The sequence below is a fragment of the Rhincodon typus genome, chromosome 20 (assembly GCF_021869965.1).
Source record: "Rhincodon typus isolate 14 chromosome 20, sRhiTyp1.1, whole genome shotgun sequence".
In the NCBI taxonomy this organism is placed as follows: Eukaryota; Metazoa; Chordata; class Chondrichthyes; order Orectolobiformes; family Rhincodontidae; genus Rhincodon; species Rhincodon typus.
In genome coordinates, this window is record NC_063351.1 from 27101105 (window position 1) to 27119656 (window position 18552).

Below are 18552 nucleotides of genomic sequence, written 5' to 3' on the forward strand. Positions count from 1 at the left end.
TCTGAGGAAGGGTCACCGGACCCGAAACGTTAACTCTGTTTTCTCCTTCACAGATGCTGCCAGACCTGCTGAGCTTTTCCAGCAACTTTGTTTTTGTGTTTGATGCTGATGATAGACCTCTACTCTCTTCACAAAAGTACTGTGGGATCTTTTATATTCATCAAAGCAGGGGGATGGGGCCTTTGTTTTGTATCTCATTGGAAGGACAGCACCCCGTGTAGTAGAGTATTAGCCTTGATTTTGGTTCTCAGGCCTCGGAGTGGGATTTGATCCTGGAACCGTGCAAATCAGGGGCATGAGTGCTACTCAGTGAGCAATGGCTGATACTCTATATAATATAAATAAAGGTGGAGATAGGCTAACTGAACAGAGACTAGGATTAAATAGGGAGCCTTCAAGCTTTGTAAGGTTCAGAGCCATACCATAAAGCATTGACACATCAGGAACCTATAACTTCTGTTAAATTTAGCAGTTTGTACCATTTAGTAATTTAAGGCTTTTTCATGTTAACTTGAGGTATTAAATAACTTCACAATGTTCAACAGAATTATAACGTCGTTCAGATTTTTATAACACTTTGAGTGAAATCATGGCATGGGGTACTGTGAAACCATAGCATTTCATGTTCCTTTCAGATGTGATCTCCCTTTTCCATGAAAACTTTTGGAGAACAGTATTATTGTAAACCCTTTCCTCAAATGATTTCTCAGCATTATTAAATTTTTTGGAATCACTTTCTACAATTCTATCTACATTAAGTGGGCTGATTTATTTATATCAACTGTGTGCTCTACCACACAGTCAGTATGTCTGTATATATTTAAGAGACATGCTCATCATATCATCACTGCATCATAGTATTATGTACCAGACCAAACTCCTCAAAATATTCAGAAGATAGTCTAGACCCTAACATTTTATTATTTTAAAGGTAAATGTAAGGTTTTGTGTTCCAGATGAAATTTGATTGGTCAAACTACCAGATTTAAGTCAAAACACACTTTATCCATCCACTATAGTTAAAATACAAGAAAAAAAGAAGGAATTGAAATAACTTAACTCTATTGGAAAACTTAACAGAATAATAGGTACAGTAACTATTACTAATTAACTGTTCCAATATAACAACATCCCACTAACACACTCTTGGTGAAAGGCAAATTCAGAAAATAGATTGTCTCGTATGCAACTCTAGTAGCAGGAAGAGTCCACCCCCACCCCCTCCCATATTTGGCTATGACTGAGAGAGGGGAAAAAATAGCTTCCACTTCAAGACCCCCAACAGGAACAGCTGAAAGCTAAAACTAAAAATCCTGGTTCTGTGCAAGCTTGACCACATCCATTCAGGCTGCTTATATGGTTCTAACTTTAAAAAAAAAACCAAGGCCTCACAAGTTGTTTACTCTAGTGACTTTGGTAAACTGCTCGGCACCTCTGCCTGTCTTCAAAAAAAGGACAAAATAAACCTCTTAAAGCCACAATATCATCATAATTTCATGTGATCAAAATATAAATATCCCACACTCTATCCTACACTAGGCATCACCTGAAGCATGATAAGCTACTGGAAATGTGCTGTTCTCTGCAATCTGAAAGCTTACTGCTAGCCCAGACACTAATGTTCCTGTGAATGCAAAGTTTGGATGTAATAGCTAGCTATAACAAACATTTATTGAATTTTTCAACACCACATTATTCACACCCAATTTATTATGTTATGAAGATAATATAAGCTTCGCTGTGTCAGAAAATATTCAGTAACTGTTAAACTTCTAGAACTTGAGAAATGTTTAAAGAAGGTGAACTTGAGTAATTAGGACAGAACTTTGGACGTAGACATTGTAATGCAAACACTTTGTGCTTGATTTTCTCTCTATTAGATATTGCAGCTTGTGGAGTTAACAGATCTATGATGTCGCCTGAATTCTATCCATCTAAGCGCTAAAGTTATCAACACAGAAAATATGCAGCTGATTGTGTGTTAAATATGTACCTCACTCGCTTTCACTGCAAATATGTAACATGTATAAGATGAATAGACTTGTTACTTCTCATAACTGTTCAGATTTGAGCATGTTCTGGATTCTTTGTTTTGTGTCTATTGCAAAGTCCCACTTTTATAGTCAATCCTCTCCTCCCTTGGAAGCCAAATATGACATTGTTCAACTTGCAGCCCAATATTCCTTACACAATGAGTTCTTTCATCTGATTAGATACACAATGGAAATAAAATAAGTTTTTACTAGATACATTCGCTCATTCTACCTGCTGGAGAAACAAACATGATATAGATTATTGATATGGTATGGAAACCATTCCAATTTGAAAAGTCTTACTTGTATTCATCAAAATGCTATAAATGCACCATTTCCTAGCAAACCTCATCTGCCAAATGGCCCTGCAAAAATCACTTCATTCCGCAGTTTTATGCTCACCTATTAAAATGTTACATTTTCTTGTGACTTTCAATCCCAACCAAAGGGTATTAAATATTGAGCTCCATGCTCAAGTTGAAATGAGAAATTTCAACTGTTGAGAAATGTGAACAGGAAGGGGTTTGGGTTTTGCAAGCTGTGATCCAGTGTGGGTGCAAAAGTATCCTGGTTAGAAGACCCACTTGGTTGTTGGAAGCAGCAGTCTAGTTAGTCTAAATGTGACCCCTCACTACCTACCTATCTCTATCCTCATCTGACTTCCCTGCAACTCTTTATGCCCCTTCATATCCACTATGTATCTGCCACATCAACGTTCCACTATGTGTAGACATCAGGCTGTTATTGAAATGGACATGAAAAGTTTCCAAAAGTTTAATAAAATTGTCATTCAAATGCACTGAAAAATAAAGCTTATTCATAAGCAACATTCAAAAACAATAAATCTGCTCAAGTGATCAATCTGTTGCAAAGCAACACATTCATTTACAATATCAAAGATGGCAGATGATTTAGTAAAGATAGCAAGAACTACAGATTCTGGAGTCAGAGACAACACAGTATGGAGATGTTCTAAAGAAGGGTCCTGACCTGAAACATCAACTTTCTTGCTCCTCTGATGCTGCCTGGCTTGCTGTGTTGCTCCAGCTCTACACCATGTTGTCAGATGATTTAATAACCTCATACAGCTGCCAAATGAACTTTAGGCATTGCTGAGATATATGAATAATTGAAATTTAGAACTCAACTGAGCATTCATAATGGGCTCAGCTGTCAAAATCATCACCGAGAAATGTAAAATCTGTTATTATATTGTTCTACTTTGAAAATATATGGGAGTTGGGTTGATAGAGATTGCAGGAAGCTTAGTTTGTTGGTAAACATCACCTTTTATTCAGCATATCTATTTAGAGAACAAAACTTCACTTGAGGCTTGTAGAGAGAACAATCTTCCTCTAGCAATGTATCCATATGATCTTACATCACTTCTCATGATGATGCTGACTGCATTATTAACATTCACATTAACCCTTTACGTGACATGACCAGTTGACTATATTGAAACTGAAAGCCAGATAGTGTTTTTAAGCTATACCCAATATCCTATCAATCAATCTTGTCTAGGCTGTTTTTATTTTCTCTAAGTGAACGTTGCTGAAAGTTTTATCCTTCAGCTTAAGAACTCTGTGCATGTAAATCCATTCAGATTATCATGCCATGGACTCCACGTGCTATTTTCTTCAGTTTTGAATGCATAAATACACTTGTTCCATTTTCACACTGCTTGAAATACCTAGTTCAATACCCAGTAGAAAATATATTTGAATGACCTTACTACAAAAAGAATACTGTTCAATGTAACAGCAAACTTATTTTCACTTGGAGTGTGTGTGTAATTATTTTCGATCCTAATCAAAAATCATCGGCATGGTTTGTCAAGAAAAGAATCCTTAGTGAGCAATAGAAATGAAAGCAAATGCATTTAACTAAAAAAAACCTTCAAATCAATCATAATTATGTCAAATATCTGTAGAATTATAGAATAGTACAGGATAGACTACAGAATACCTCTTTTGAAGAATGATTAGTTAGCTGCATGCCTTCTACTTTCATCATATTACTGCAGATTTTTCTCCATCAAGTAGTTTATCAATTCCCCTTTGAAGGTTACTGTTGACTGGTGGTAATCAGACTATGAATATCAAATCTTAACCATGTATTGCATAAAATGTTTCCTCATGTTTTCAAACGAAGCCCTGTGATGAATTGCTGCTTTGAAATTTAATTATAGTTTAGCACCTAATAGTGACATCTGAAGTTTGTTAAAATATTTTAACTCTTATCTGTCATAATGTTCCTGACATGTTAGCAGGCTTCCTCTAGTGGTCCCATACCTCAAATGCAGCACATGTTTTTTTGGGTTTCCAAAACCAGCACATGAAGAAACAAAGGGGTGTAGAGAACTCAAATTTTCTTCAGGGATAACCTCAGATGACTTGTGTGCACAGTCACACTCAAGACCTTTCCGATCTACCCAAAGGCCATAGAAAGACAGCATGTGATCTGCAAGGCATTGCAAATTTGAAATCAGTGCAGTAAAACCCAAACCTATTCCCATCAGATGACAATCTAGCCCTTTAACTGAGTCGATGCCTGCCTTGTCAGTGAGTTATATAACTAAAAGTAGGAGAACATTGCTGGTTGTCTCCTCTGTATAATTAGAAAGAATAGTAATTTGATAGGATATTGTTAAACGTTCAATGTCTAGCATCAGCATGTTCCAGTCTTAAATTTTCACTTGGAGTGTGTGTGCAATTATTTTCGATCCTAATCAAAAATCATCGGCATGGTTTGTCAAGAAAAGAACCCTAAGTGAGCAATAGAAATGAAAGCAAATGCATTTAACTAAAAAATACCTTCAAATCAATCATAATTATGTCAAATATCTGTAGAATTATGGAATAGCACAGGATAGACTACAGAATAGCTCTTTTGAAGAATGATTAGTTAGCTGCATGCCTTCTACTTTCATCATATTACTGCAGATTTTCCTCCATCAAGTAGTTTATCAATTCCCTTTTGAAGGTTACTGATGACTGGTGGTAATCAGACTATGAATATCAAATCTTAACCATGTATTGCATAAAATGTTTCCTCATGTTGCTTATGGTTCTTTTACCAATCGTTTTAATTCTGTGCTCTCTGGTTATTGATACTTAAGCCATTGGAAACAGTTTCTCATTTTGTTCACTCTTTCCACTGTTTACTCTCTTAAACATGTCGATCAAATTAACATGTTTTGCTCTAAGGAGAATAACCCTTAGTTCTCAAGTTTATCCAGGTAATTATGATTCCTCATCCCTGGAAGTGTTCTTGTAAATTGCTGTGTACTCCTGCCACAGCCTTTATGTTTTTGCTGAAGAAGAGTGTTTTGAATAGGCCACAATATTCTAGCTGGGAGGGAATCTAAGTTTCATTTAAATATAGCTTAACATTCTGGCTCTTGTATTTAAGAGTCTAGGGTCCATGTGTTTTATTAACTGCTCTGTTCACTTATCCCAACACTGCCAAAGATTATTGTACAAAATGAACATGCCAGGTTTGAAATTTTCACACCAGCATGGTTTCTGTAACACATTGTTACTTCATCAGATTATTGAGCTTTTTTTCACAAGATTACAGCTCAACATACGATACAAATGTGCATCATTAACTTCTAAAATGACACCCTGATACAGATATAAAATAAGGAGCAAATCAATTTATTCACTTAATTAAGCATGAAAGACTGTCTTTAATACAACTTTAGTTGACTGATGATTTATTAATGCCTTATCATTGCTTACTACACACTTGCCTGATCTTCTGAATGTTTTATATGATTCTAGTCCTTGGATATGTCAAGGTATGTTTAGAGTGCATACATTTAAAGAGCTATATGAGACACCTGTAAGAATGATGCTAAGAAATAGCATTTTAAGCGTCTTTAAAACTCATTGTGATGCTTTCAGCCCCAATCATTGAATTCTCACTGAATTGTACATTTTGTTGAACAGTTAATGAAGATAGTAAATGAACAGTGTCCAAACATCACTAGGATATACAACATTGGTAAAAGCTATCAGGGAATGAAATTGTACGCTATCGAGATCTCTGATAATCCAGGAGTGCATGAAGTTGGTAAGATCTTTATCCATAAAATTGTAGACTGTCCTTCATGTCTCATTTTTTCTCTAAGAATCTCATTCATTTTCTAAGTATTTTCTTTACAACAATTTACATTCACTCATAAATACATAATTTTCTAATAAAATATCCCAGATAAAACCTGAATATTCATTGAAAAATTGTGCTCATGAAACAAACATATAAGTGTCTGGGGTCCAATATGTTTTATTAACTGCTGTAAATATTGAAGTGAATACAATGGCTAGCTTCTTCATTTAAACAATCCTTCCCACCACATTTATAAACATAGGTACTGAAGTAGGATTTTTCACCCACTCATAAACTAGGCCAACTCTGAAATGTTAGCAGTCAGGCCCCCATTCATGATACTATTTGTCACTGGTTCCCAAAAATGCATGTCTTGTTTATCACCAGCCGTCCTATACAGTCAGCAACTATGATAATTGTTCTTTCACGAGTGGAGATTAAAGGAAAGAAAGCACAAAGAGAGGAACTATCATAACTGAACCCAATCTGAAATAGGCAGTACAATCTGAACACCTGAATAGAATAGGCTGTCAACTATCACTTGCACTGAACTGGTGAGCTGCATGTACCAACTCATCCCAGCATAGCTCACCAATTGAGATCTGACTAATTCTGATGCCAATTTAGCGTGTAGAATGGTCCTGTGGGTGGGACCAAAGGCAAGAAATGAGCAGGTATGGACTGCAGTATTTTGCTGAATGAGGAGAAGCACTTGTAGTCTTGCTGGTTGCATTGAAACCAAGAAACATTTTCCCTACTCTTTAAAAAAAGACTTATTTTGAGGACCAGAAGTAGAAGACCAGGAATAACAAGACGGACTGTAACTTATTTCATTGTGCACCTTCACACTCAATAACCCAGTCAGTATTGCAATAATAAAATTGAGAAGGTTCAGAATGCCTCCTTCTGCTTCATCAGCATGTGATTGTCCCACACACAAGTGCAAGCCCAGTCTGCTTTTCCTTGGAAATAGCATAAACTGTTGTCAGCATATAATGGACTTGTGACTCTGGGTAGTTTCCCTATCTCTGGGCCAAGAGGTCTGATTCAAGCCCCACCTGCCTGAAGGTATGTCACAATGTGTCCAAACAGGTTGACTGAAATGGGCTAACTTCTGGAGGGTCAATTGTACAACTGCTGTTTTCCTGAGCTTTGTTCTGGAAAAATAGGAATTCAACAGAGTATATCTCAGAAAAATAAACCTAGCACATTAAACTGCAATTAATCATGAAATCACCCTCATCTTGAAGAGATTTTAAAAAGCAGTATGACTCTGATTGGATACTCCATCTACTGAGCAGAAATCAAGACTTGATAAAAGATCACTGTTTCATTTCACAATGAAAATACATTGCACAATACAAACACTCCTGCCATTAAATATAAATGTTGGTCAATTTTCTGAGTAATGCTATGGAAGATTTACTTGCTTTTTACAAAATATATTAAATTGCAAACAATAGGATTGATTTAACACAATCCACCTGATAGAAACCAGAAATAAAATCAATTAAAATGGAGCAGGAGAAATTCCTAATCTGGAATTTGAAAATGCAATTTTGAATTGCCAAAAGCCAGCAACATCCTTTTCACATGTGCAAAAAGTCTCCAATGATATGATTGTGACATGATTGCTGTACTCACCAAGGCCTGAGCCTTTCCTCAAAACTGACTGAAGCTAAAGCCCAATTTGTAGAGGGGGAGTGATGGCTTCCCCATTAATCCAAAACCATTTGAATGAAAATCTTAGGCCAGAAATGATGGAACTAAGTGCAAAATCTTAACATTTTATTGTTTTTTTATGGAACGGGTGTATGTCCCTAATCAACTGACTGAGAATCTCTAAGCCAATTCTTCTAGGACACTTATCACGTGTGGAGACTGTTACCCTGGTCTGGAGTGGTGGTCTCAGAATCTCATGATTTCAGCTTCCACACAAGATTCTAAGTTATTTTGATTGGGAAGCCTGCAGTTCATACACTAGTGTGGGCTGGCTATTAAAATTGGCCAAGTCATCCAGTGACATCCCTTGATCAAGTCAGCTGTTCGCTAGGCTGCATTTCTGTGACAGATAAAAATTGAACTTAGTTTTAAAATGAAACATGGTGCAAAATCTTTAGAACTGACACTTAATGAAAGGCTATTTGAGAACTATGCTTATTCTAATCATATCAATATCAACAGTCTCTGGAACCTTTGAGGGAGTATCAATCCAATTCAATTTGCCAATTATCAACAAATATTAAATGGGCTGAATTACTGACGTACGTATGGGGCTGAAAGTTTGAATTGGAGCAATCTATTTGGTGACATTCTATATAGTGGAAGAAAGTTCAGACGTTACTCAAAAATTGTATAAATCGCTTGCATCTATGTTGGAAACCTGTAATGGAATTGACGAAACAGCCTTTACTCAGGATCCAGGGTTGGGTCCAACTTCCTTTAAACATTGAAAAGTTTGTCCAAAATAAACTCCCCGATATTTATACAGCTCTAGTTTAGGGTGGTCAATGAATCAATGACTTAATGTTTCCAACTAAATGGAATTGATTTCTATGATTTGGAATTAAATGGCATAGCTTCACCTAGTTTGAAATGGAAATTACACTCAATTCACTGACTGCTGTTTGTTGGAATGTTATAGCGTGGTATTTAGAAAGATGAGAATAACTGGAATGAAAGGTCCTTTCAAGCCAAATTGATCTTGTGATCTAATTCATGAATGGTAAAAATGACTTGAGTATTTACAATATAAAAGAAGTTTCCAGCTGAAAGTAAATAATGTTGAAACTTCGAACATAAAGCAAGCAACTTGAAGCAAGCAGAATATTATATGAAATATTGACATTTTCCTTCCAAAAGCCAAGCTAAGAGTGGTTAATATACTAGACTTTGCTTTGTTTTACAGCCAGTTACCCTTAGTTGGAATCTAGGGAATACAATAGTGTAACTGATGAGTTTTCTAGCTTAAATGGTAATTGCATGCAATAGCCCAATGAATAAGGTAATGAAGAAAATAAATTTTAAATTATTTGGGGTAAGCAATGTTTGGTTTAATTTTAGTTCTGCTTGAAGTAATTTTTGCCTCTGTTTGCCTGAACTAGGTGAACCGGAGTTCCGCTACTCTTCAGGAGCTCATGGCAATGAAGTTCTTGGACGTGAGCTGCTCCTCTTATTGATGCAGTTCATGTGCCAAGAGTACTTGGCAGGGAATCCACGAGTCAAGCACCTTGTTGAGGAGACTAGAATCCATTTCTTGCCTTCTATTAATCCTGATGGATATGAAAAAGTTTATGAAGTGGTAACTTTTCATTAAACTTCCAGAAGTTGTTGCTCCCTACATATATTTACATGAACTGAACTTTACAAATTCACCTTTTGGTCCCATTTTGTAAGTGTCCAGAATATGATGACTCTCTTGTGTTGAATTTTAGGGTTCCGAATTAGTAGGCTGGTCTTTGGGCCGTTGGACTCATGATGGCATCGATATCATGCACAATTTTCCAGACCTCAATTCTGTCCTTTGGGAAGGGGAGGAACGCAGAAGAGGATACAAGAATGTGAATAACCATCACCTACCCATTCCTGAGTGGTACTTATCTGACAACGCCACTGTAAGTTGTTGATCTATGCACATATAGAGTGATAATTTGGATATGTTGTTTCCAGTAATAAATTGCAAGATAAAGTTATTGAAGGTTATCTTCATTGCCAGAAGATGGACAGAACAGCAGCTAAGTAGATTACATACAAAATTATCTACATGATAGAAATTTGGTATTCTTTTTTAAAGACTTTTCATGTTAATCACACCAGCTGTTATAAAAGTTATATTTCAGGTACCTTATCCCAAAAGCATACTCATTAAACATTTATTTTCTACTATAGCACTCCCACTCATCATCACACTCATGCTTGCCATAGTGCTTTCACTGAAATCTGGCTGTCATATTCAACATTTACCTGAAGAACTTGAGAGTCACTCAACGGGGTGATGCTTTGCTTCTACTCTGGGGGAAAATACTTGTCGGGGAACAGCAGTAGAAATTGCTATTGCTGCATACACGTCTATTATTTATGTTGGGTAGGAATGACTAAACACCAAGCCCATACATTCAAGTCAGTAGTTTTTCACATAACTCATTTCAATTGGCATTCCACATACATTGGCAGAAGTTGGGAAGCCAGAAGTGTAAGTCATGATTGAAATCTTTAAACAACAGTTGTTTTTATGTCATTGCTGATGCTGAGGAATCTGCTGTCTGGTGAATGCCACAGCACATGCACTTCAGTTTGTATATGTTTGTGCAGTATATTCACAAAATCATGTTTTTGACAATCTGAACAGAATCTATGACACACATATTTCACGAACAGATGCAGTTTTATGCATCTATGATCAGTAAGCTTGGTTGAATAAATTTTCCTTCATTGTTGGCTTTATCTGACTGGATGTAGAGCAGCTTTACAGTGCTCAGTGTTCATGTGTAATCATCCAAGGCTGTTCAAAGCCATGACAAATGAACTAATCTTGTTATAAGCTATTTAACTTAGGGCATTCAAATTACCACTTCATAGAAATTACAGAGTCATAGTATTGTTAACAAATGCCATTTTAACCCATTTAGTAAAGTAACCAAAGAAAGATAATTTAGTAATATGGGTATTTCTTCTCATTGTCAATGTGCTGCTCATCTACACAGAAAAGCTATCAGCAAGTAATCAGGAAAATGAATGGAATGTTAAGTTTTACTGCAAGAAGAATTGAATTCAAGGTTAGGAACGTTATGCTTCAGTTATACAGGGCATTGGCACGACTGAATCTGGAGTTCTGTGTACAGGTTACTGTACTTACAAAAGGATGTTAGAGTCATGGTGGTCTATAACACAGAAAAAAAGGCCCTTCAGCCCTTTGAGTCTGTCCTAATCAACACCAACTACCTAACTATTTTAATCCTATTCCTAACAATGTTGATGCATTTGAAAGAAGTTCAGAGAAGATATATTTGACTAATACCCAGGTGAGCAGATTGCCTGATGAGGAAAGGCTATAGAGGCTGGGTCTGTATTGTGTGGAGTTTAGAGGAGTCAGAAGTGAATTAATTGAAACACATAAGATCCTGAGGGGACATGACTGGGTGGATGTTGGAAGGATGTTTCTTTTTGTGCGAGTACCTAGAACTAGGAATTACAGTTTTAAAAATAAGTGGTCACCCATTTAAAAAAGAGACGAGGAAATATTTTTCTCTGAGCACTCTTTGGAATTCCATTCCTCAAAAAGTAATGGATGCAGAATCTTTGATTTTTTTAAGACAGTGGTAGGTAGATAGACAGATAGATAGACAGAGAGACAGACAAATAGATCCGTGACCACCAAGGGGATGAATGATTGTCCAGGTAGGCGGGAACGTAGAATTGCAATTGAAAGCACAGCTGCCATCATGCAATTGAATGGTGGAGCAGGCCTAAATAACCAAGTGGCCTACTCTTATTCCTTGTTCATATGATATAATTATAACACGTAGTGTACACTTGTTGCCAGTAGACAAACACAATTGCACGTAACAAAACTAGCAAATTTGGGCATAGCACCATTTGATGTTAATTATTATTGGCTAGTCTTTACTCTCTGCATCCCAACTACCCACAGATCCAGTGGCATAAGCCCGATATAAGACAAAACTGGATTAGGAACAGGAGATTGTCTCCATATATAGCAGACACAATTCCCAGAGATTGAAAGGACAACTAGTTTTTCACTCTACAAGTGGCCTAGATTTGCCACAGATCGTTGTCTTGAATTGACCCTAAACACTTACCTGCCATTGTGGACCCTGGCACCATCTCCTCCACCCCAGCTGGCAACATGCCAAATTGGCATACTATCCACCTGACATCTTACTTACCTGGCATCTATGCTGCTTGACCTTCTATTTACCTGACGTCCTGTCCTTCTATCACCTAGCACCCTATCTTCACAGTTACTTATGGTTTGACAGTAGCTCTCAAAGTGGCTGTCAGGATCTTTCAATGTCAGAATACAACAGCTGTGTGCTGTGAAAAAGGAGTTTGCTTTGTCTTCTTCTGACAGTTCTGTGCAATGGAAAAACTGTCAGAATGGAAGTACAGTTTTGCATTTCTAATCAAGAGTAGAGTGGAATCTCCTCTCCAAATTGCAGAGCTCCATTCTTTCCTGAAAAGGAGAGGTTGGCGTGGCAATCTGTGCAGTATTGTCACTCGTCAGAAAATCTATACCTAAGGTTTTCCTCAACAGTATTTCTTACTCGATAGCAGTGCATATATTTCTTTCCATCAACAGATGCAGTTTCACTCTGTAGTTGTCATGATGGAGCATTTAAGCAAATAGAGTACAAAATTAAGACAATAACAGAAGATATATCTTGCCCAGGCCACTTTGGGAGCAAGTAGAAATGGCTATACATCACTACTCTAAATAAAACTTTGGATTACCAATTAAAATCCCTCAGGAAAATAAAACTCTTTTGGATAACGTGTATTCAAGCAAATTGTGCAGGACTTGGAATTTTTTCAATTGACAACTATCAACTTGCCTGAAGCCTGCATCCCAAACTGTTGGTTACAGTTTCAGAGATAGAAGGAACTTCAGATGCTGGAGAATCTGAGATAACAAGGTGTAGAGCTGGATGAACACAGCAGGCCAAGCAGCATCAGAGGAGCAGGAAGGCTCACGTTTCAGGCCTAGACCTTTCTTCAGAAAATCTGAAAATTTTTCTGAAGAAGGGTCCAGGCCCGAAACGTCAGCCTTCCTGCTCCTCTGATGCTGCTTGGCCTGCTGTGTTCATCCAGCTCTACACCTTGTTATCTCTGTTGGTTACAGTTATTGGGCAGAGTCAACTTGGATTTATGAATCAAAAGTAGTGTTTCACAAACTTTTTGGAGTGTTTGATGGTACTAACAAAATTGATAAAGGGAAGTTGATGAACATAGTATACTTGAATTTTTCAAATGCTTTTGATAAAAGTCCCACAGGACATTGGTTAACAAAATTAAAGCACATGGGAATCTGCAAGTTCTCCTCCAGGTCACTCACCATCATGACTTAGAAATATATTGTTGCTCCTTCAGTGTGCCCAGCCAGTGACACACACATCCTGTGAGTGAATAAAGAAAAGGGACCATTGGGGTTAATCAGTACATTTTGATGACAAATAACAAGCACAATGATAAAGATAATGAATCACAAACCTGGAATCTGAGGATTAACAGAGAATCCAAATGACTCTGTAACACAATCTGTTACAGGAACTTTAAAATGTGAAACAGCTGGGAGTGGGAGGGAGATAAGGAGGCGTTCTTGTCCATTCATTAAAATGTAGGCAGATTGCAAACAGGATGGCAAAGTGGATCAATTCAAACACCTTTCCTATTGAAATAAGCTGGTGGTGATTGCCTGACAAGATCTGGTACAGAACCAGCTTTGAAGGGTGGAGAATGGAGGAGAGACTTGCTGACTATCAGATGCTTGAAATGATGATATTCCTTCTTTTAAAATGTTCAGGACAAAAGTGAAGTTCAAAAACAAGTCACTACAACAGATTGTTCAAGATATTTGCTCCTTGGTTTGTACAGTGGCTCAATGGTTAGCACAGCTGCCTCACAGCGCCAGGCACCTGAATTTGATTCCAGCCTTGGGCAATTGTCTGTGTGGAATTTACCCATTCTCCCTGTGGCTGTGTGAGCTTCCTCTGTTTGCTCGTGTTTCCTCCCACAGTCCAAAGATATATAGGTTAGGTGGATTGGCTGTGCTAAATTGTCTGTAGTGTCCAGGGATGTGCAGGCTAAGTGGATTAGCCATGGGGAATGCAGGGTTACAGGGACAGGGTGGGATGCTTTTTAGAGGGTCAGTGTGAATTCAGTGGGCTGAATGGCCTGCTTCCGTACTGTGGAGAGCCTATGATTCTAGAAAGTATTATTTAAGAGGCATAAGATAAAATGAGCAAGTTGGGATTTTGATGTCACACTAAAGAAAACAAATAATTAAGCAAAGTTATTGCTGTTTCTAAATCGGATCATTCTGCCAGTGGTCTTATGGAGAAAGTTTACATGTTTGAGGATAATAAAAACACTCGGATTGATACACGGCAACAAATTGTCACCAGTAGCACCAGTCAAATTCTTAACTCCTTCACGTTGACACCCAATTTCAAGAATCAGCAGAGGTTTACCACCATGCCAATGCCTGTAAGTTAATTATGTTCAAGTTGGCATGTTGAAACCAATTTAAATTGTGTTAATATTTACACCACAACCGCTCACCAGGCTCACCTTAACCTCCTTTGTGAATCAATTAAGCCTATTTTGCCAATTATAAAAGAAGGCAGGAAGGTCATGAACTAGCAATTATTTATTAACATTAGCATAGTCATGAACATTTAAAAGGAGTTTTCATATTTCATTGAGGTAAATTGCAAAATAAACTGCAGAGATTACAAGGGCAGTCATGCCATAGTAACTCAGCATTAACTGCTCGTAAATTATAAACTTATAGTTGAGACCAGTATCTGGGACTGAAATAATTTGTTGAGATTAAGTTTTGGTTTAAAGTTCTTAGACTCTCTAACTTGTCAAATACCTATTGAACGCAATACAGTCTTTGTGCTTTTATTTACTATCTATTTGAGAATTTGTACAACTTCATTTTGACGAGCTGGCAATCATGAACTGGCTCCTTCACTTTCCTTTTCAAGCATGGTACAGACCTCTCAGAGATTAGAATGATTGGGAACTTCTACTGTTCCTGTTCTTCCTGAGTCTTGAGCTATTGAGTGAGTTCTAGACTGACTGCTAACTGATGCTGAATTACCTGATGCTGGATTGTATCTTGCCTTCCCAGATCAGCAGAACTTGTCCTAGGTGATAAACTTAATCATAAACTTCTGCAGCCTTTACCTTTCTGTTATAAATTTTCTATTCTAAATTTCCACAGCCTTCTACATATTCTAGACAATCTTCATTGAGAGTTGGGGACATTTCTCCAGTTGTTAGGGTCATACCTGGCACGTGGGAAGATGGTTGTGATTACTGGAGGTCAATTATCTCAGCTCCAATACTTCTCTGCAGGAGTTCCTCAGAGTAGAGTCCTAGGCACAACCATCTGCAGTTGCTTCATCAATGGCCTTTCCTCCCTCACGAGGTCAGAAGTGAGGATTTCTGCTGATGGTTGCACAATATTCAGCACCATTTGTGACTTCTCAGATACTCACTACCACCTTCTTTTGGGCAACTAAGATTGGGCAATAAATACTGGCCAGCCAGCATTTCCCACATCCTTGATTGTCAAGGGATCAAAGGTTATGGGGAGAAAGCAGGAGAATGGGGTTGAGAAATTCAGCCATGATTGAATGGTGGAGCTGACCCAATGGGTCGAATGGCCAAATTTCTGTTCCTATGTCTTATGGTTTAATGAGTGAGTAATAAAAGAATAAAAAACTCCCAAACTTCCTATTGCAAAAGCAGCTCAAACAAGTAGGACTAAAGTAAGAATCAAGGACTGAAGTCTAACAATGAAAGACAGAATGTTAATGTCAAAAAAACACAAATATAACTTTTTTGTAAAAGAAGTTTCAATTTTATTGACCGACTTGAGTGATGGGCTGAAGACTCTCTGGTGATATCCCTGGTCATTTTAAAATTAATGTAGGACTGGTGCCTAGTCATGTCCTTACATCTATTCATACCCTGCTTTCTCAGGTTTTTGTGAAGAGAGGAAGCAAATACAGGTCCAGATCAGTAGGATGTCTGTATTCAGTAACTTAAAATCCATTTTGGGCCTATGGCTCGGACAGCTCAAATCACTGTTTTATTTGGACAAACCTTCATAGTTTAATTCAGAAAGCTCTTTCCAAGCACACAGTCTAACTACAGGCTACTCATTGAGTCAATCTTAAGGCATTTCTCCTATTAGATTTCAAGCTACATTCAATCAATTTCCTTTCACATTCAAAACACACTCAGCAGGTTGACCTGAAAATTATTCATCAGTCTGAAATGAGTCGGTGTTAAATGAATTCAGTAGCAAGTTTAAGTAAATGTAAAACAGATGGATCAGCAGTGAAAATCCATGAGTGCGCATGCCAATGTCAGCATTGCAAATATGTTTATAAAATAATTCACTTTCTATATTCTTTAATTATTTTATTGGCAACTGAGGCAACACATCTGACCTTAGTGCACAATGCTTATGAAAGTGCAGAGTTACTTGCCTTCTTACTGTTAGAACAAAATAGTAAAATGGCAAGAACTTACAAAATAAATGAAATTCTGACCAATAAATACCACTTATTTTCTAGTTATAGACTTCAAAATCGACTTGAGAGAATGATCCGTTTATTGTAACTTTACTGTGGGCAAATCATAGCATTTGCCATTTTTTAATACATGCTGAACCAAACCTTGGAAAAGTTTTCCATTTGCAGCAATGAACTTTTTCATTTCCTATGTCAGCTACTTTTTATGGATTCTTAAGCCAATTATTTCTCTTCAGTGTTATATTGCCAAAATGACAATTTGTTGGCTTTAGACAGAATCTGAAGAAGGGTCTAGGCCTGAAATGTCAGCTTTCCTGCTCCTCTGATGCTGCTTGGCCTGCTGTGTTCATCCAGCTCTACACCTTGTTATCTTAGCTGCTAGGTCAGTTTAGTTACAAAATGTCAGCAGCGATGTGGATTGCATGGGCTATCAGTAGAAATCTCTGTGTATGTCAAATGGATGGGAACAATTAAAAGGGGATGTCACAATAAAGGGACAAATGCTATACCAAGCATCCAGCAAAATGAGAGGACAATAGGACTTGAGGGTAAGGTTTTCCTGTCAGTAGAGTTGGAGAGACTCTGCTGTCTGCTGACAGGCAGTTCTCTCACATTGTGTTTACTTCTATTCCATCCACTGGTCACAATTCCAAAATAATAGGGAGATTATTAGTAATAGAACAAATTATTTTTCTCCTGAACATCGCTTCAGAATTTGGTTAGTTCAAAATGTTCCTTGTATATTCCATACCCCCTTAGCCTACAGGATGATGTAGATGGACTGGTCAGATGATCAGAACAGTAGCAAATGGAATTTAATCAGGACAAGTGTGAGGATGATGCATTTTGGGACGGCAATCAAGGCAAGGGAGCACACAATGAACAGCAGGGCCCTAGGATAGACAGCAGGTCCTTGGTGTGATGTACATAAGATACAGACATCTGTGCATATGTGATTCCAGACCCACAGCAATGTGGTTGACTCTTAACCTCTCTGTGCAATTGACAGAAGGGGCAGAGGATTAAGGATGAGCAATAAATGCTGGCCTAGCCAGCGATGCCTTCATCCCATGAATTCATAAAAAACAAGTTCACAGATCTTTGAAAGCAACAGGATAGATGGATATGTGGCTATGGTGGTTGAGAAGGCAAATAGAATACTTGTTTTTGCATTCAAGACATTGAATGCAAGAGCAGGAGGAATATGATGTAGTTGTACAAGATATTAGTGGGGGGCAGTTAGCTCACTTGGCTGTATGGCTAGTTTGAGATATAGAGTGACACGAACAATGTGGATTCAATTCCCACACCAGCTGAGGTTACCATGAAGGACTCTCCTTCTCAACCTGCTTGAGGTGTGAAGACCCTCAGGTAAAACCACCACCAGTTGTCTCTGTCTATTTAGAGACCTGCCCTGCCTGGCCTGGTAAGACATTGGTGATTTTACCTTTATAAGATGTTAGTTAAGCCATAGCTGGAGCACTGTATGGGGTTCTGGTCACCACAGTATAGGGGGGATGTGATTGCCTTGAAGAGGATGCAGAAGAGATTGATCAGCATGTTGCCTGGGCTGGAACTATGATCAGAGTTGAGACAGGCTGGGGTTATTTTCCTTAGAGCAGAAAAGCTAAAGGAGGGATCTGATCAAGGTGTACAAAATTAGGAGAGACATAGTTAAGAAGAAACCTTTCTTCTTAGTAGAGGAATCAATAACCAAGGAGCGAAGATTTAAGGTAAGAATCAGGGGTATAGAGGGAATTTAAGGAAGAATATTTTCACCCAGGTGATGGGGAGTATCTGGAACTCACTACCTGAAAGGCTGTTGAAGAGGGAACCATCACACTTAACAGTAGTTAGATGAACATTAGAAACACCGTAGCATGCAAGGTTACAGGTCAAGTGCTGAAACGTGGGACTAAAGTAAGTAGGTGCTTGATGACTGACAAAGATATGATGGGTTGAAAGGCCTTTATCCGTGCTATAAAACCTTATCTGTATAATGGTGTGCATGTTTGTTTTTCTGACCACCTCTTTTAAAAATTCAATTTCACACCTACCAGAACTCATATATGTTAATTATATCACAAGGTAATCAATCTAACTAAAAATACAAC

The 18552-nt window shown here is 37.8% G+C and overlaps 1 protein-coding gene across 1 annotated transcript in view; it reads left to right on the plus strand.

Moving 5' to 3' along the window:
* LOC109914527 (inactive carboxypeptidase-like protein X2) overlaps positions 1 to 18552 on the plus strand; it is a 141161-nt gene that overhangs the window by 89748 nt on the left and 32861 nt on the right. The window contains exons 8-10 of the mRNA XM_020514124.2: positions 5990 to 6113; positions 9254 to 9450; positions 9584 to 9763. Of these exons, the coding sequence (XP_020369713.1) occupies positions 5990 to 6113; positions 9254 to 9450; positions 9584 to 9763 (501 nt within the window). The remainder of the gene's footprint in view (positions 1 to 5989; positions 6114 to 9253; positions 9451 to 9583; positions 9764 to 18552) is intronic.